This window comes from Tupaia chinensis, unplaced genomic scaffold, assembly GCF_000334495.1.
Source record: "Tupaia chinensis unplaced genomic scaffold, TupChi_1.0 Scaffold000311_2, whole genome shotgun sequence".
Classification (NCBI taxonomy): Eukaryota; Metazoa; Chordata; class Mammalia; order Scandentia; family Tupaiidae; genus Tupaia; species Tupaia belangeri.
This window is the reverse complement of record NW_006159803.1, coordinates 3,296,921-3,317,795: the sequence shown is the minus strand read 5'-3', so window position 1 is coordinate 3,317,795 and position 20,875 is coordinate 3,296,921. Positions and strand designations below refer to the sequence as shown.

The following is a 20,875-nucleotide window of genomic DNA, read 5'->3' as shown; positions in this document are numbered from 1 at the left end:
AGGGACATGATATAGTGCTACAAACAGGGAGGGGTGTTTATAGCAGCACTTGGAACCTTAAGTCCCATTCCTGGTCGCTCTACATTTGGGTCAGCTGAATGAAATCAAGAGCCTTACTCTGCAGAAAGGCTTCAGACCCAGGACATCAGATACAGAGGAAGTAAAGGCATAAAAAAGAAAAAAAAAAAAAAAAAACTTAATGTCTTCAGAGAGAAAAAGATACTGAACCCATCAAAGAAAAAAATTACAACAAAAAGTTTAGGAAACAGTCAAAGTTCAGTAATTCTCTCAGAAAACAGTACAAATAACATAAATATGGAATATTTGTTAACCAAAAACACCAAGAAGCAATTCACAGGTAAATTTCCTGAAATCAAAAGGCAGGTCTCTATTACACTGTTCATATGGGAGCTATTCAACTTTAATTACTTTTTTTGTTGTTTTTGTTTTTGCCAGAGGGCACAAGCTCTTGTCAGAGAGAAACAAGGGTGGAAGAAGAGAAAAAGCATCCCTAATGAAAGATGGTCAATCCTTTCTCATCCCTCTCCCCATCCTTTTAAGATTTTGGGCATGCAAGCAAACACGCATAACATGTTTTTCAGGCTACTGGGTACAGTACTCAAACTATGAAGTTGGCCATGTGAGATCTAGTGCCTTAACTACTGTGCTACTGGCTAGTCCTCAAATTTATTAAAAAATTAAAATCTCATCCCTTCCTCAATTCTCCACATTTTTAGTGTTCAACAGCCACATGTGGCAACTAGTTATAGTATTTGACAGTTCGGATGTAGCATGTCTCAATAATCACAGAACACTCTATTGAACAATAGTAGTCTAGACTGAAAATGTGGTCTGACTGCTAGCACAATAAGTAGGACCTCACGCTACAGTACATTTTCATAAGGAATCAGGGTACTGTGAATAAATGGAAATCCTAAGGATATTCAACAAAAAAGGGGGAGGGAAGAGTTTACAAAAAAGGAATCAGGAAAACAAATGCCTTCAACAGAGTATCAACTAATGGAAAATATTTGCAAAATTATGAAAGAAAATTATTGCAACCAATTTATACAAGAATAGGGGATTATAAGAAATGAAAGGCTATCCTGCACCCCCTTTCATAGGAAGCTATGAAGAAAAAGAATAAGCAAAAAAAGAAAGAAGAAGGAGGCCAAAAGGAAGACTACAGACATCTGGAAAGAAAAGTCCTAGTATGTGCATCAATGGCTTATGGAACACCACATCTAGATGAGAGCTAGAGGCAAAAGGCTGCATGAGGAGAGAGGTCTTGGAGGTAAGAGAAACAGAAGTGTGTGTGAACTGTTAGTACACTAGGTATACTGGAGCCAGCAGGTGGCATGATGGTTAAGGTGCTGGACTCCCACATGGCTGACCACAGTTCAAGTCCTGGAACTGGCAGCCTGCTTTCTCATTTTCCTTTTCTCTCTCAGACCCTCTCTGATTAATTTAAGTAGTAGTAGTAATAATAACAATAACAATAAATTAGAAATAAATAATTCCTTCAAAAAACTAGGTGTGTGTTGGGTCAGCCAGTGGCATAGTAGTTAAGGAAGCTGGATCTCATCTCATATGGCTGATTGCGCAGTTCGAGTCCTGGACCCAAAAGCTTGAAAAACACAGTAGACATCTGAACATGAGTGCTCAAAAATCACAAAAGAAAGAGAAATGGAGAAGGGAGTACAGCGTGACCAATCCTTCTGGGGGGTGGTTTCTTAGTATTTCTTCCCCCAACCCCAGTGAGTAAGCACATCCTCTGGCAAATTAAAAAGAAAACTATGTATTGTGGCAATTACTGGAATAGCTTAGAAAAATGAGAAATGAAAACACAAAAAACTAAGCAAATTTTACAATTAACTCTTAACACAAAGAACAACTCAGAGAAAGGTATAAGAAAGGAAACACCCTAACTTCCCTCAGAAGCAACTACAGTCAAAACAATATAAATACACAAAATTCTATTTAACCAAAAGTCATAATACAACAATACAGAAATGATGGAGGTAGGAAAAGGAGGATGACTGCTGGAAAAAGAACAAAAGAAAGCCTTTGGATAATTCTGAAACTTGACAAAGAAAAAAATGGAAGTATAAGATGACGTAGTAATATAAACCTCAACACCAGAATAAGTAGTAAGTTTTAAGTAGTTGCTTCTAAGGAGTGAGAAAGGGTAGAGCAGGGCCTGCTATGTTCCATTATAATTCATTTTTAATCCCATATGCATCTATCGATATTATTTATTTAAAAACAACACTGAAATAAAATTAAGAATAGAATAATGCTAAAATATAAGATAAAGGATACCTAGGGATAAACCTAACTAAGAAAGTCAAAGACCTTTATTAAGGAAACTATGAAAATCTTAAAAAAGTTATTGAAAGTGACATAAAAAAGTGGAAGGACATCCCATGCTCCTGGATTGGAAGAATTAACATAATCAAAATGGCAATTCCACCCAAATTAATCTACATGTTTAATGCAATTCCAATCAAAATACCAGAAATATTCTTCACAGATCTAGAAAAGACAATCATAGAATTTGTCTGGAATCATAAAAGACCTTGTACTGCAAAAGCAATCCTGCACAAGAAGAATGGAGTAGGAGGCATATGACTCCCTGATCCCAAGATATACTATAAAGCTGAGGTCACCAAAACAGCATGGTATTGGCATAAAAACAGACATGTGGACCAATGGAAGAGAACAGAGACCCCAGAAATAACCCCCAAAGCTTACAGCCAACTGATCTTTGACAAAGGATATCAGTCAATCCATTGGGAAAAAGAAAACCTCTTTAGTAAATGGTGCTGGAAAAACTGGATATCCACCTGCAGAAAGATGAAACTGAACCCCCATCTTCCACCATTAACAACAATCAACGCAAAATGGATCAAAGATCCAAACAATAAAACTACTGGTGGAAAATGCTGGGAAACTCTGGGAGACATTGGAGTAGGCAAAGATTTCTTAAATAAGACTCCCAAAGCACAGGCAATAATCCCTAAAATAGACAAGTGGGACTATATTAGACTAAGAAGTTTCTGCACAGCAAAGGACACAGTAACAAGTGTGAACCGACAACCCTCAGAATGGGAAAATATTTTTGTTAAATATGCCTCAGACAAGGGACTGATAACGAGAATACATAGGGAACTCAAGTGCCTTATGCGAAAAAAAATGATTAACCCGATTAAAAGATGGGAAAGTGAGCTGAACAAAAGTCTCTCTAAGGAAGACATACGAACAGCCAAAAAGCATATGAGGAAATGCTCGACATCCCTCATCATAAGGGAAATGCAGATAAAAACCACAATGAGATACCACCTAACCCCTGTCAGAATGGCAAAGATTAAGAATATAAAAAGTGATAAGTGTTGGCGGGGATGTGGTGAAAAGGGAACCCTCCTCCACTGTTGGTGGGAATGTAAACTAGTTCAACCACTGTGGAGAACAATATGGAGGTTCCTCAAAGATCTACAAATAGAACTACCATTTGATCCAGCAATCCCACTTCTGGGTATTTACCCAAAAGACAGGAGAACGCTCAGTCAGAAAAGTGCTTGCACATCCATGTTTATTGCAGCATTATTCACAATTGCCAAGACATGGAACCAACCTAAATGTCCACAAACTGATGAATGGATTGGAAAAGTGTGGTATATATACTCTATGGAATACTACTCAGCCATAAAAAATAACAAGACCCTGGAATTTGATAGAAAATGGTCAGATATGGAGGATCTATTGCTGAGTGAAGTAAGCCAGGCTATGAAAGAAAGATATTGTATGTATCCACTCAATATATACCGACTATCCGCACTCTATAATAGAGAGCAAAAATTCGGAGGACATAAACACAGTGAAGGTACTTAATGAGAATAGGACAGTGTGGAATGGGGTAAGTGAAGAGAAGAGGATAGAGAAAGATAGCAAGTGAACAATAGAGAGACAGGACGTTAGTGAGAAACAGATAGGGGTTATTAACTGTTGATGATGACATGTATAGTATTCTCAACTGGATTGGTCTGAGAAGTATTTCATGATGGGCAAAGTATTTTTACAAGCAAAACGAGAAATAACAATGAATAGGACAGTGTGGAATGGGGGGGTGAAGAGAAGAGGATAGAGAAAGATAGCAAGAGAACAAATAGAGAGGCAAAACTATATTGAGAAGTGGGGGGATTAATGTCTCTGTATTGACTGACATGCATGGCATTCCCTTTTGAAAAAGCAATGTAATACACTGTAAAGTTATATGTAATCCAATATAATATAAAGATTATGATAATAAAAATTTAAAAAATAAAAAAGAAAAAAGAATACCCAAAATACTTCTAAATACTGCTTATAAATACATTTACATTAAGTACTTTTTTTTTCTTTTTACATTAAGTACTTTTAAATAAACTAGAAGAGACTCTTGACTTTCCCCCCATAATTGAAGTCTATGTATCCCTTTCTTGGAGTAATTTTTTTTTTTTAAAGAGGTTTTTGCCTTAGGGTGTCTGTGTTTCCAGAAAGAGACAGTGAAACGGAAAGTGAGAATCCAATCTCCAATAGGGAATAGCCACACTGAAATCCCTTTTCCTCCATTCTCCTCCCGGAATCTTGGGCACACACACACACACACATGCCCGGCATGACTTTCAAGCCACTTGTCTGAGACAGGAACTGTCGTCAGCCATGTGGGAGTCCAGCGACATAATCACAACGCAATCTGCTAGCCCCAGAATGTTTTAAATGCACAAAGGAAATGGGGAAGAAAAGAGAAAACATTAACTACAGATATATTTTTATTGAATTTTTAATAAAATAATGTGCATTTTTGTCTACTAAAACATTAACTATGATCTACCACCAGTTATATTAACATCTATTATTTATTAGTTGTTGGTATAATAACCACTACCATATCGATATAGTAATACTGAGTATGGACAATATTTCAAGGTATGTGTAAAACTAATCTAAAATGTAAGTATCTATGACTTTGGTAACAACTACGCAGGTATTACTAAAAAGTGAAGCTTTGTTCTTACATCTACTGCTAAGTTTTAGTTAAAGGTTTATGAAAACATACAATGTTTTCTCCATCCATGTTCACTGACCCACTGACCCACTGCATTCTATCACCTACTCTTTGGACTAGAGGTAAAGAACCCTTCATTAAAAAGGATACATACCAAATACATAACAATGAATATGTCTGGAGAAAATAAGAATGGAGCAAAATGGACAGAGAAAGTATATAATAAAGGACTAACTCAGTATTTGATTTAACAAAAAAAGACAAGAAAAACAAAATACTAGTATCTGTTCATTCTGAACATATTTTATATATGTGTGTGTGTATTTTTTTTTAAACTTCTTCGTAATTTTTCTAAAAGGAACCTGGGCTTTAAAAGCAGTAAAATTCTGAGGCTGGCCTCATACCACAGTGATTAAGTGCTATACAGTGAAGTCAGAACCCACACATCCCACGTGGCCAACCAGGGTCCAAGTCCCAGCCTGCTTACATACCAGGCAAGCAAGTGTACCCAGGATCTTGACAGGATGGACAACTACAGGAAAAAGGAATGCAGCATGGCCAGGCAATAAGATGGGGGAGTGCTCGTTCTCTCTCTCTCTCTCTCTCTCTCTCTCTCTCTCTCTCTCTCTCATGCATGCACCCAATGACATAAAATAATTAAAAGGAGGAAAAAAGTGAACTTCAGTTCTAATTTTGCTTTTATTGACCTCAACTGTTTTAGATTAAAGAATCTGTGAAAGGCCTAACTGTGATGGCATGGCAATGCAACACTCTGTGATGCTAACAGCCACATGGAAGATCAGGGTTTGGTTCCAGGTCAACCTGTGCACACTAGGCTTGCAGGCATACCCATGATCCTGGATGGGTAAAAGGCTCCAGGGGGAAGTAAGTTCATGGTGTGAGATTGCTGAGGGTAGTTGCTTTGTCTTTCCTTCCCCCTCCCAACAAATAAACGTATTTTTAAAATCAGAAAGATATAAATAGTTAACAAGCACAATCAAAATGTTTCAAAACTATATAGTGTTGGAGGTTGAAGGATGAATTGCTGTGAAGCTTAAAAAAATAGCATAGAGAGCTTTAAAAATAGACAGACTTGGAGCTGGCAGGTGGTGTGTGGTTAGGGTGCTGAACTCCCACATGGCCAACAGCAGTTTGAGTCCTGGACATGGTGGCTTGCTTTCTCACTTAACCTCTCTCTTGTCTCTCTTTGGTCAAATTTAAAAACATAACCCAAAACAAAACCAAAAAAAAAAAAAAACAAAAAAAAAAACGCTAGTAATAAATAAAATTAAATGAATAATTCTTTTTCAAAAATAGGCAGACTTGGCTACTTCTCCAGTCACACATGGATGAAATGATATAATGTCAGATATATGCTTTACAATAATGTAAGAGGAGCAGGAAAAGGGGAATCATGAAAAACTAATTCTTAAAATTGGGTAATACGTGTATGAGGATATATTAGACTTACCCTTTCTGTATATGTTTAAAATTTGCCATAATTAACAAATACAATAAAATAAAGTGATTGAAAGGCCAGACCCATAGGACAGTGGTTAAGCACTACGCAGTGAGATCTAGATCCCACATGGCTGATCACAGTTCAAATCACAGCCCTGGCAACCTGAAAAACACATGAGGCCCCAAAATCCTGGAATGGTAGAGAAATGAAGAAAAAAAAAAAAAAGACTGTGGCATGACCATACTCCATTGTGGGGTGCTGGAGTGCTTTCTCTCTCTCTCTCTTTCTCTAAAGCACAGAGAGCACACATGTCTTCTAACAATAAAAAGCAAAAATAATAAAGTGACTGAAGAATTCAAATTACATCCACTGTTCCTACCTCTAACTTAGTTTTCCCTCTAATCATTTCCATACCTATCTCAGAAAGGTATGGAAAGCAACACAGAGCAACAAACTGCATATTAACCCAAAGACTCTGAAAATAAATTTAAATACATTAAATGTGATGATCTTGAAATTTAAAAAATCAGAATGGTTGGTAAAAAGAGTGACTTCACTTATTTTTCTTGTTAAGAGAGTTATAGTATCAACAAATTTCCCATTTTCAAAGAAACAGGAACTCTTCATATCTTTAAACTTTTAATCCTCCTTTGATAATTTTTATAGCCTCCTCAGGACTCCATGGTTTAATTATCATGAATCCATAGTAAAAGCACAGAAGGTGCAAATCTTATGGAAATATTCCCTGACATCCTTGATGTCAATCAACTGCTATCAATTTACATAGACTTTTCTTACAAAACAAAAAGGAGGAAAAGGAAGTCCAATTATTTGAGCCAATTAGAGTTCCCAAAATACACCTTAAATATAAAATATCTTACCCATGATCACAGAAATTTCATCCTAGCAAGTTTTCTTACCCAGACCCCTGGCTGCGATATCAGTAGCAAAAAGTACTGCAGCTCTCTTGCGGACAAATTCATTATAGACTTCCATCCTTCTCATCTGCTGCTGTCGACCATGGAGAGCAAGGATAGAAATACCAGGACGCAGTCGGCAGAACACTCGGTACAGATACTGAACCTGGGCATTAACAGAAAAAGGAGTTAGATATTTCTGAGGGCAGAAACAAAGCTTGCAAGATAAAGAGCAAACATGTATTAAAAAGTACAAACTTCACCAGTTAAAACAATTTAACTGAACCATGCTTAAAAAGACGATGCAGAGAAAGAGAAATGCAGTCTAGAGTGGCGGTCTTCAAACATTTTTGTTTGCTTATCTCCTAAAATAATTCTGGGAAAAAAAACTCTTCTTACATTTTAAAGTTGATATCTGAATTTTTTTCAAATTTGAATAATTGCATAGAATCTAATTTTGGCAAACAATGAAGCTTTAAAATAAATACTGGGACTAGCATATGGCGCAATGGTTACGTCACTGAACCCCAATGCAGTCAACTGCAGTTTGAGTCCTGTACTTGGCAGTTTAAAACTCACACCGGGTGTGTGTGCATGTGTGTCCAAGATCCCAAGAGGAGAATAGAGGAGGAGGGACTGCAACATGGCTATCTCCCCCGGGATGTGATTTCTCACTTTCTGTCTGTCTCTAGTGAGCACACAAGCCCTAGAGCAAAAATTTCTCTTAAATAAAACTTAATTTATTTAATTAAATACTTATAGAGCCAGCAGATGGCATGGTGGTTAAGGTACTAGACTCCTACATAGCAAATTACAGTTCAAGTTCCAGACCAGGTGGCTTGCTTTCTCAGTTTCTCTCTCTCTCTCACTCTCTGTCTGTCTGTCTCTGTCTCTCTGGTGAGTGCACATGCCCTATAGCAAACTTAAAAATGATAATAAAATTAAATGATTATTTAAATAAGTAAATACTTCTCTTATAAACATGTCAAGAAGATTCTAAACAGCAGAGCAATTTGCTACCCACCATCAGCCAAGCAAAAAAGGTGAACAAACTCCTTTTTAACAAAAATTTTATTTCTTTTCCTTCTTTAACTCTAATTTCTATTTCCTGATCCCACAGAACTACATCTTAAGTTTTAAGCTTTAACATTTTATTGATCATGTTATCGTATTCATATTCTCGTATTTCCTACAATGAAACTATGCATCAGGTTTAATTTCCTGAGGCTATAAGGCTGTATTAAACCCTTCACGTACTAAGCAATAATTACAATATGGAGTTTAATTTTATGGGGAAAGTCACTGGGGGGGTCTTAAGCAAAGCAGCGACATAGTCCAGTTTCTACTGTCCAAAGATCACTCAAGCTATAACAAGGAGAGGAAAATAAATGAAGAAGTTGGAAGGCTAGTTAGAAAGCTAAGAGAAATTGAAGCATGGTTCAGACTGTTCTGTGGCATGGGAAGTTATGAGAAATGACAGAGCTTGTGAGTTATCAACAGACTGAACATGGGATGAAGACAATTAAGGATTCAGTCATTTACTGAGAAAGGGAAGAATTGGGGAAGCAGATCTAAGGATAGAAACTAACAAATTATTTTTCCCATGTTAAATATAAAATGCCTTCTAGACACACAATTGCAAATATTCAGTAGTCAGGTAGATATAATAGTCTGAAGCTCACTCGAAAAAAAACTCAGGGCAGTTGTTAGTATACAGGTGGACCTGCAAGCCATCAAGCTGATGAGGTTACGTAGGAAGAGCACAGAAGGAAAGCAGATGAGTGGAGAGGTCTGAGGTACTCCAAATAGCACTGCTCAAGGAGAAAATCTGCCACAGAAAAGTTTAAAACAGAAAGCAAGATGGGAGAAGCAGTTGAGTGCAGGAGAGTTTAATGAGTATAGGGTCACAAAAGTCTAAAGAAGTGTTTCAAGAAAGAAGAAATGGTCATCTCTATCAAATGCTTCTGAAAGGTCAAATAAGATAGGATTGATAACTAAACACTGACTCTGGAAAGTCCTATCTCTTAAGGGCTGTTTCAGTGGAGGGTTGAGGAGAGAACAGAAGATGAGAAAGTGATTCACGTAACAGGTAAGTCTTTAGAAGTTTGCTGTGAAGAACAGAGACAAGAGGCACTGACTAGAAAGGGATATGGTATTTGTTTTTCACTTTTAATATGGGCAGTAATAAAGAATGAGGGTAAAAAGAAAACACAAGGGAGAGAGGATATTTGTGGTAGCAAAGGCTTTGTGCAAACGAGAGAATGGGGCTGCAGCACACACCAGGGTTGTCACAGAAGCAAGGACACTTCAAACACAGTGGCCAGAAGAAAGCATAATATTACAGAGCAAAAACTTCAAACAGAACCCATAAAATTACGTCCTAGTACTGTTTCTGATATTCCAAAGCCATTCCTTCTTTAGGAAAGTTCTGAAAACATAAAATAGGTCCTAGAAAAATCTGAAGTCATTCTTTACATGGTAAAATAACAGAGTTCAGTGTTTTTTTCCCCAAAAGGTAGAAACGGAGCACCTCTTATCTTCCTACAAGCTACAGAGGAGCTCATGAAGATATTTATCATTCTTTTTTTGTTGTTTTTGGAGAGGTTTTTGCTATAGGGTGCATGTGCTCGCCAGACAGATAGAGAGAGACAGAGAGACAGAAAGCGAGAAATCAACCCCCAGGGGGGATGGCCACGCCGCAATCCCTTCTCCTCCATTCTCCTCTCGGGATCTTGGGCACGCACACACACATGCCCGGCGTGAGTTTTAAGCCACCGGGTCCAGGACACAAACCGCAGTTGACTACATGGGAGTCCAGCGACATCGCCATTACGCTAACTGCTGGTCCCAATATTTATCATTCTATACTATTGTAAAAACTACAAATTGAGAACTGATCTACTAAACACCAACAATTATACATCATCAGGAATCTGAAATACAGAAGAAACAAGGTACACAAAAATCACCCTGGTCCCCATTCTTAAGGGAGAAAAGTTCTTATACATCTCTAAATTCCTAAGTCCTAGAACACAGCCAGTTTTAAGAAATTTCTGTATATCCTTTATATTGATTTTATTTATATATATGTGTGTGTATATATATATATGTCTATGTCTATGTATGTGTGTGTATATATATGTATAGATATATATTCATTCCATAAAAAAAAACATGCTGTGGGGGCCACAAGGTGGCATGGTGGTTTAGGCACTGGACTACAACATGACCGACTGTGGTTCAAGTCTGGGACCTGGCAACTTGAAAATCACACCAGGCATGTGTGTGTGCATGCATGCCCAAAACCCCAAGAAGAGAATGAAGAGGGAATTGTGGCATGGTCATCCGCCCTCAGGAGTGATTTCTTAGTTTTCCTCTTACTGCCTTGTCTGTCTCCCTCTCTCTGGCTCTCTTTCTCTCTGGCGAGCACATGTACCCTATGACAAAACCTTAAAAAAGACTAAACTGTGGCCCACGGAGATACATATCAATTATATGTAAACCTGAAATCATAATTAAAAAAAAAAAAAAAAAAGTTGGGCCCAGCAGGTGGCAAAGTGGTTAAGGGTGTTGGACTCACACATGGCTGACCACGGTTCAAGTCCCAGTCCTGGCAGCCTGCTTTTTCTCACTATCTTTCTCTTTCTCTCTCTGGTCAAATTACAATAAAACAAATGAATAAAGTTAAATTTTAAAATTCTTTAAAAAAATTAAAAATGTTCATTAACAAAATAAACAGAATAGAGGTGATTCTAAAAAAAGGTGGGGAGTGTCAAAAAAGCACTTTTATGTATAACAACTGGGCTTAACCTTAAAGACACAAAATATTTCCCCAGTATTAATGTGCAGGGAGGGCATTCCATATAGAGATCAGCCTGAACAAAGGCACAGAAATGAACAGCACATTCAGATCCATATTCGTGAAGGACAGATGGGGTACCAGATTATGAAGATACGTGCTTAGCCTAGCTAGTCACTGTTTATTCTACCAGTGTTTATTGAGTACTATTGTATTTACAAGATTGTCATCATCTAGTACAATACTGAAGACAGACATAGTTTCTGCCCTCATGGAGCGTAGCATGATAAATACATAGGTGAGTTTCCCTGTATGTGCGGGAAGATAAATGGCCTTTTTCTCTTGTTAGGAAACTTAACTCATTCACAGTTTCTTTCAGGACAAAGGCATAGGATTCTCAATATTTACAAATCCCTCACCACCCCTAGCACTGTATATCTATACAAGATAATGTTTCTATCTTGCTATTCAGAAGAGATAATTCAGCATGAACAAGTTCAAAAGGAAAAACAGTACCTCTTTACAACTTGAGAAAAATACAATACTCTTCTTCTTCAGATGGCTTTTCAAAAAGGAATACAGCACACTTATTTTTTGCTGCAGTTCACAAACTATGTAGTTCTGTTCCAAAGTGGCAGGAGTGCTTGTGGAATTCAGGGGAGAAAAACATTAAAAATATGTCATACTGGTAACTCTGAAATCCAGACCAAAATTCTATTAGAGGGATATTTCTCAAATTTTCCACACACATATGCTGTGCCCCCCCCAAAAAAACACACTTTATTTGTCCCTTGGGAAATACATTCAGTGCATAACTAAAATACATTCAAAATCCCTTTGACAAGCTAAAAGTTCACTGAAAATGTCAATTATAAAAGAACTTCACAGAGATAGCAAAATGTTTTACACCAAAATAGCAGGTGACTTCAAAAAGCTCATGAAAAAGTACAAATATGTTTTTCTGATATGAAAAAAAAATTGAAATCCATGCATATTATTTTTCATAATACAAATTTTATGTCAACTTTCTGAATATTCCCCCAAGAAACTAGTATTTAATTCCATCTTTCTGCGAATTTTTTAAAAACCTTCATCAGGGGGCCCACAGGTAGCATAGTGGTTACACTGATAGACTCACACATGCCCAACTACAGTTCAAGTCCCAGACCCAGTAGCTTGAAACACACTGAGTGCATGTGCGTGTGTGTCCAAGATCTTGGCAGAAGGGGCTGAGGTGTGGCCATTCCCTCTGGAGGGGTGATTTCTCACTTTCCGTTTCACTGTCTCAGTCTCTCTCTGGTCAGTGCACGCACCCTAAGACAAAAACTTCTTTAAAAAACTTTAATTATAATTTCTAGTGTATATATAATTGATGTATATCTTTGTGGATTACAGAATGATTTTTAAAGCATGCATACAGAATACAATAATCAAATCAAAGATATATCCAGATTATCTTCTTTAACACCCCTTGTGTACTCATACTGTAATTCCATTTTTCCATAAACTTTTTGAAGTTCCCCTTGATTATATGTCCAAAACACATACACATGTGCACATGCACAATCAAACACTGTAAGTGTAGAATCAGGATTGACTATGAGAAGGGGCATGAAAGAACTTTCCTGGCTGGTGATCATGTTCTATATCCTATTAGGAGGTGAGGTGAAAGATATAAACACTCATCCAAACTCAACAAATATAATGAAATATGCATAGAATAGTACAAAGAGTTTGGGATCATTTATCATGGTGAAGGTACACACCGTGCATATATACACGTATCCATGTGTCTGTTTGTATTATGAGAGAAAAGGCACAAATCAAAACTAGAAGACAACTGGTTTTAGATATGGCAAAAAAGGCCTGAACTGCAAAAAGAATTGATAATAAATTCTCAATTTTAATAAAATTCATCTTATTATTTTTTAAGAGTTTCTGCTGTAGGGTACATGCACTTGCTGTAGAAACAGAGCAAGAAAGAAAGACAAAAAGCAAGAAATCACCCCTGGGAGAATAGCCATGCCATAATCCCTTCTCCTCCGTTCTCCTCTTGGGATTTTGGGCACACACGCACACATGCTCAGCCAGAGTTTCAAGCCTCTCGGTCAAATCACAGCCAACCACATGGGAGTCCAGTGCTTTAACCACTATACCACCCACTGGTCTCTAAAATTGAAAATTTCTAATCCATATAAGACACTGTCAAGAGATTAAGACAAATCACAGAATAAGAGAAAATATTTGCAAATGATATATCTGATAAAAGAATTATACCCAAAATATATTTTTAAAAAAGCTCTTAAAATCATTAAGAAAACAAGCAGATGGCATAATAATGGTTACATTGCTTGATTCCCACATAGTCAACCACAGGTTGAGTCCCAGACCTGACAGCTTAAAATTCACACCAGGCACGTGTGTGTGCGGGCCCAAAATCCTGAGAGGAGCCTGAAGGAGAAGAAACTGTGGAGTGGCCACTCCCTCCACCTGGGGTGATTTCTAGTTTTCTGTCACTCCGACAAGTTTACACATCTCAAAAATCTCTAAAAAAAACTCAGAACACAAGCCTCACAATTTTAAAAAATTAATTATAAAAATTAAAATTATAAATAAAAGTAGGTCACAGACTCTAAAAGACATCTCCCCAAAGGCCATACTCACACATGACAAATAAGCATATAAAAAGATGCTCCACATCAAATTAAAACAGATACCATGACACACCTATTAGACCATTAACAACACCCAATGCTGGCAAAGACGTTGATATTCCATTGCCGGCAGGAATAGAAAAATGGTACGCCACTTTGAAAAACAGTTTGGCTTTTTTTTTTTTTTCTTTTAATATACAAAAGCAAACATACTCTTACCATCTGGTCTAACAATCATACTCCTTGGTATTTACCCCAAGGAGTTGAAAACATATGCCCACATAAAAACTTGCAAACAAATGTTTATAGCAGCTTTATTTAGAAGTAAAACTAGAAGACAATGGTGAATGGAAAAGTTGCATCCAGAAGATGGAATATTATTCAAAAATAAAATGCTAAAAATAAATATGCATATTACTAAGTAAAAGAAGCCAATCTGAAAAGCTACAGATTTTATAATTCCAATGTAACAATCTGGAAAAAGATAAGATTAGTAGTTACCAGGGGTGAAGAAAGAAGGAAGGATGAAAAAACAGCAGAGGATTTGAGGGCAGTGAAATACTGTAGCATACTATACTGGTGAGTCTATCTTATACATTTATTCAAATCCACAGGATATAAAACACCAAGTGTAGACCTGTAAGCACCAGGCTTCAGGTGATAAAGACACAGCAATGTAAATTCGTCAATTTTAGCAAATGTGCCACCCTAGTGGAGGGTGCTGATAACAGGAGGGGGTGTTGATAACAGGAGAGGCTGTAATTAAGACTTTAAAAATAAATAGGTCACCCAGAGGGAGATACAGGGAACTGAATAAAATAAAATTTTGCACAAAAGCAAAATGAAACAAATGAGTACTGACTTGATGGCTTTATGATATAAAGGAATCATTTTAAAGGAATTGGATTATTGCATCTTTACTGGGATTTCTAAAAAGGAAATGTAAAGCAAACTTCGTAAGTAATCATAACATTAGTAATAATACGGATTATCCTGAAACTCTTGTAGATAAAGAACTGCTACATGAGACAAGTAAGTCTTTAGGAATGAGGAGGTTTAGTATGAGAAAAGAGATACATATTTAAAAAAAGAAAAAGGTTCACTAAACCCTATAATCCTAAATTAGATTTGTAAGTAGCACCATCAACTCATGATGTGATTTCTCTTTAAAAAAGGAAGTCTGGGGCCAGTAGATGGCATACCAGTTACATTGCTGACTTCCACATGGCCACTTGTGGTTCGAGTCACAGACCCAGTGGCTTGACAATCACACCAGGAGCATGTACATACGTAGCCAAGATCCCAGGAGGAGAATGGAGAAGAGACTGAAGCAAGGCCACTCCCCCTCGGGGGCGATTTCTCCATTTCTTGCTCCAGAGAGCACATATACCCTATAGCAAACTAAAAAAAAAAAAAAAAAGAGAGAGAGAAAAGTCTGTCCCTGGAAAGTCTAAACCTAGTTAATGGCACTTAGACTATGGTCTTTAAGTAACTTATCATACTAAAAGGATTTTATTAAAAGCTGGAAATAAACAAAAGCGCCTAGACCACCAGATAACAAGAAGTTCAAAGACTACTGAGATGAGTCAAAGGATCCAGGTAACAGCTTGAAGCATCTCCTACTAGCCCAGTTTGGGACAAGACAATTTGACTAGTTAAATGTAATAATTTTTACTGGTTGAAAGATATCAATATTTAAGCCTGTAAGTTAAATAAACATAGCTCATCATTAACTTATTAATTATCATTAAATCTGAGTTCACTGTAATACCAAAAAACTAAAACACAGCTCATCTTCGGAAAACACTGGGAAATAAATTCAGTCTAAAAGCTGACAAAGAAAAAGCATATATTCTAGTATTCAGGCTCTTCTGCAAGAATCATACCTCACATTATCACAGAGCTCACATAATAAGGCTATATGATATAAAAGTATTTCAGCCAAAGGAGAAATGATGGAATTATAATTCATAATTTACAAGCCCTAATGAAATAATTAAGTTAGCAATGACCATCATAAGATGCTCAAGTTCAAAGGTTAAAAGGTTACTGGCTTCTGCGTTAAAGGAGCTGCTTGTATCAGAGTCATCCTTTGACCTAGAAACCAACCACAAAAGCTGGATTATATATAAAGCAAAACAAACAAGACTGGAGGCTTCAGAAAGTACCTCAGGAGCCAGACTTGAAGTGCTAAAGGACTTGCTATGTATATGTACTTATTTGAGGTGTGAAATGCCCTCAGACAAGCTTCATCATAGCCTCACTTTTCACCCAAAGCATTTGCTGATTCTAAAACAGGAGACACATGTGACAACCTTAAGCCTAAATATGTCAGTTCCAGCTCCCAGAGAGAAGGAAGAGGGAATCTAAAATAATTATTATAATTTACCCTTAAGGAATGTATCAACTCTTAAACAGAACATGCACAAAATAGGGAAAAACAAAGCAAAAAAAAAAAAAAAAAAATGGAAAAAAAACTGAGAGGGACCAGCAGTTAGCGTAATGGCTATGTCGCTAAACTCCCCTGTAGTCGACCATGGTTTGAGTCCCAGACCTGGTGACTTAAACTCACACCAGGTGCATGTGCATGCCCAAGATCCCGAGAGAATAGAGGAGAAGGGATTGTGGCATGGCCATCCCCCCAGGGGGTGAATTCTTTCTCTCTCTCTCTCTCTCTCTCTCTCTCTTACTGGAGAGGCACATGCCCTACAGCAAAAACGTCTCCAAAAAGAAAAAGAAAAAGAACTGAGATTCTGGCTGTCTCACAATGCTACAAAGTTCAAAGCTACCAAGGCGGAGGTACTCTGGTAAACACCTCAGACTTTATATCGAGACCTTGAAAAGGGCTAATTCCTACGAGTCAGGACTATCCTCCCACGTCTTGGGCCAAACAAGAAAGAGAACAGCCCCTAAATCTAATTGCCAGGATAGAACAGATCAAGATAACCTACCCTTATGACATTTGCCTGCCAGGAAAAAAAAATAAGGAAAAATAAAGAAAATGATCATTTGTGATTTTGTTAAAACCAAAGAGAAAATCTTACTGGAAAAAAAAAAAATTGGGGGCTGGCAGGTGGTGTGGTGGTTGAGGCAATTGACTCCCACACGACTGCAGTTTAAGTCCCACACCTTGCTTTCTCACTTTCCCTCTCTTACTCTGTCCCTCTCTGGTCAAATAAAAGTTAAATAAAATAGTTCTTTTTAAAAAAATATTATGTTCAAAGGAATAAAAGAACAGGAATAAAGTAATCCAGAGTACAACAGAAAGATAATTTGGGGGCCACTGGTGGCATGGTGGTTGAAGTCTGGATCCCAAATGGCCAACTTTGAGGTTCAAGTCCCAGACCTGGTGGCCTGAAAACAGAAAGGAGCATGGAAAAAAGGACCTTGGTGTGACCATCCCTCATGACAGTACATTTCTCACTTTTACCCTCTCTCTCCAGCGAGCACATCCATCTTCAAGTTAAAAAAAAAAAAAAAAATGATTTCAAAGAAGGTGAAAGAACTTGCCTCCAAAACTGATGACGAGGAGCCAGCAGGTAGCATGGAGGTTTAGGTAGCTATATCTGACACAGTTCAAGTCCCAGAACTGGTGGCTTGAAAACATGCCAGGACATGTGCATGTGTGCTCAAAATCCAGAAAAGAAAAGGACCTTCAGCCTGGCCATTCCCCTGGTGGGTGATATCTCACTTTCCCTCTCTTTCTCTGTCTTTCAGGTGAGTACACACACCCTATAGCAAAATAAATAAGTAAAAGACAAAAAAAGATTTTCAGAAAAAACTTTTTTTTTAAAACTAATATGGACTAAAAGAAGTTCTCTGCACAAAAGAAAAATTATCAAATGGGAGGCCAGCAGGTGGTGTGGTGGTTAGTGGCGCTGGACTCCCACGTAGCCAACTGTGGTTCAAGTTGCAGACCTGGCAGCCTGCTTTCCCACTTTAATTTCTCTCTAGCTCTCTCTCTCTCTTGCTTGCTCTGTCCCTCTCTGGTCAAATCAAAAAAGTTAAATAATTCTTTTTTAAAAAAAATCAAATGGAAGCATGACAACGTAAGAATATGTAAATCTAAATACGCACGTTTCAAACAGTAGCTTATGGGCCTTAAAATATGTGTGGAATTAAAATACTTGACAATAAAGATATAACAGAAGAAAAGACCTAAATAATAATTAGGTAAGTTTAAAAGCAATTATACCAGATAAAGATATACTGAGAATCAAGACAGACCTAAAAATCAATGTGGAAGGGTCAAATTGGTAAGCAGTTAAAAGAGAATAATGGTATCAGACAAAATTCCTAAGGCATTATCTTTTATATTGCACTTCTAGAAAACCTGAAAACACAAACAACTGCAACTGTTATTACATAACAGTTTTTTAAATTATGTCGCTCTGTATCAGCCTTATAAATTTTTCCAGAAGACACATTTTTACAAGTAATAGACTGTATTTCAAGTATCATTGTGAGAGCAGCCCTGAAGTTTAGTAACCACTGTGCATGGAGAGTAAAATCCCACATGGTGGGACATGCGTCAAATCTTGGCCCTATTGGCTTAAAAATTTGGGGGTGCATGTATGCCCAAAATCCTGCAAAGGTGGTGAAATGGAGAGGGGATTTCAGTATGATCACACCCCACTAGTGAGTGCTTTCTCCACTCTCCATCTCCCTCTCTCTGAAGAGTGCAAATGCCCTCTAACAATTAAAAAAAATTTTGAGAAATGAAATCAAAGTCTTTGCATTCCTTTTTTTTTCCCAAAAATTATTTACAGAAAAAAAACAACTCTGTTATGTATATAAATTTGAGATAGGGACAATATGACATGACATTAACTCATTTAAGTTGTAAGTTTTTAGAAAGCATCTAATAATTGAAAAATTCATTTCTAATGAATTATGAAAATAAACAGGAGGCAAACAGCAAAAATGATTTTAAAGAAATCAAAAACGGGGACCAGCAGTTAGCGTAATGGCTATGTCACTGAACTCCTACGTAGCCGACCATGGTTCGAGTCCCAGACCCGGTGGCTTAAACTCACGCTGGGCACATGTGCGTGCGTGCATGCATGCGTGCCCAAGACCCTGGAAGGACAATGCAGGAGAAGGGATTGCAGCCTGGCCGTCCCCCCGGGGGGCATGATTTCTTGCTTTCTATCTCTCTGTCTCTGTCTTTCTGGCAAGCGCAAGCCCTATAGCAAGAACCTCTCAAAAAAAAAAAAAAAAAAGCCTCCTCACAAACTTTAAGGAATCAATAGTAAGTCAATGAAGCTATGTCTGAAATACCTCTTTTAATTCTATTCCCAAGTTCTTGATAGCCAAAAGCTACCAGTACTCAAGTTCCTGTAAGCAGATCCCTTTGGATCAACTGGAAGCATAGATTCTGGCCTCTTCCCAGGCTCTTCTGTTTTTAAGTTTCTTATTTTCTTTCATGTTTTTAAAGAGAAAGACCCTATACTGCAACCCTTCCAGCCAGCCAGGATCACAAGCGTGCCCAGCATGTTCAGGTCAACCCAGGATCAGAACCCAGGCCCTCCCATGTGGTACAATATTACTCAGAGGTACCCTACCACCAGTGCCACCAAAGCAGGGCCTTTCAAGCTCTTCTGTAATCTTAGACATCCACTGGATTAGGTCAAGGTCAGTCTAAATATCAAGACTTTTCATACAAAGACTTCCCAACATAATAATTCAATTTATATCCCATTTCCAAATTATTTGTTTTTATACTAACATTTTACAAGAAGAAATGAAAAGATCAATATAATAGTACAGTAACATCCATATTGATGTTCAATACTTAATCCAACTTACATTCATCGGGAAACATTTCTTCTGGAAGTATAACTATGGTCTATAATAATTCCTACCTAACATATACCTACTTTCAGCTGTTAAATCAAAATACCATTTAAGACATATTTTCCTCAATGATTTGCATATAACACACACATGCTTTCAACTATCACATAATCACACATACTTTATTCTCCAGGGTTTAGTGAAACCAAGACAAAGTAACAGCTGCTGGAATAATTTTATACACAAGATATTTTTGTTTAATATTAATGCACTTTTTTTTTTTTAACTAAAAGGCGATCAACCTTTAATCAAGAACATACCATGGACGTATAAAAACATCCCATCCTAATGGATAAATAGTAATGTCCTATATTATCACGTGTAGAAAATTGTAAATAAAGGTAGTTTCATTAGTTGCATAATCTAAAAATATGAAGAAATTTTAGACTATATCGCTAGAAAGAACACAGACACATTTCTTGAGATAATGGGCAAAGTTCCCATTTATAGAAAATATGTTCCTTTTTTCACACAGTGAAACCGAGAAAAATTATATTAAATAAATGCGTTCCACAGCACATTAGTCCTACTGCTAAAGAGAATGATTTTGTACCTAAATAATTTTGGCAAACGTAGCAAGCCACCTATGATGGCTTTGGAAAATCACAACGTCCATGAAAATATTAGAAGTTTTAAGAACTTCTGAAGCAAACTGTTCAGTTTTCTACATTTGCTAAGTATGTATCTAAGAACTCGACCCCTCTCCCTCATTTATTGAATGGTAGTTGGTGAGTGGTTCCATCCATGGAGTGGTGGGTAAGGTGGCCGAATCCGACATAGCCCACTGAGTGATTCCAGTCCCAGATCCGATGACTTGGGAAACACACAGTCAATGTGCTCATAATCCCAACAGGAGAAAGAAATAGAGGGGAATGGATTGCAGTGTGACCACTGACCACAGCAGGTGCTTTCTCACTACCACCCTTCTGTCTCCCGCAAGTACACACACACCCTGTGGCAAATTTTAAAATAAAGATACCTGTTAACAGGTATGGGAAAATGTTTTTATTCCACAGACCACATTTGATAAGTGCTTAGAATATTCTCACATTTAAGGGCATAACCCAAATTTGACTAATTTAAACTGATGTTTTACTATGCTCTGTACTTTTTTTTTTTTTTTTGAGAGGTTTTTGCTAT

At 37.3% G+C, this 20,875-nt stretch overlaps 1 protein-coding gene across 1 annotated transcript in view; it reads right to left on the bottom strand.

Annotated features, from left to right (window-relative positions):
- Positions 1 to 20,875, bottom strand: part of DDX10 (DEAD-box helicase 10) — a 300,470-nt gene that overhangs the window by 251,361 nt on the left and 28,234 nt on the right. The window contains exons 7-8 of the mRNA XM_027772832.1: positions 11,742 to 11,868; positions 7,430 to 7,592 (exon numbers count right to left, since the gene is read on the bottom strand). Of these exons, the coding sequence (XP_027628633.1) occupies positions 7,430 to 7,592; positions 11,742 to 11,868 (290 nt within the window). The remainder of the gene's footprint in view (positions 1 to 7,429; positions 7,593 to 11,741; positions 11,869 to 20,875) is intronic.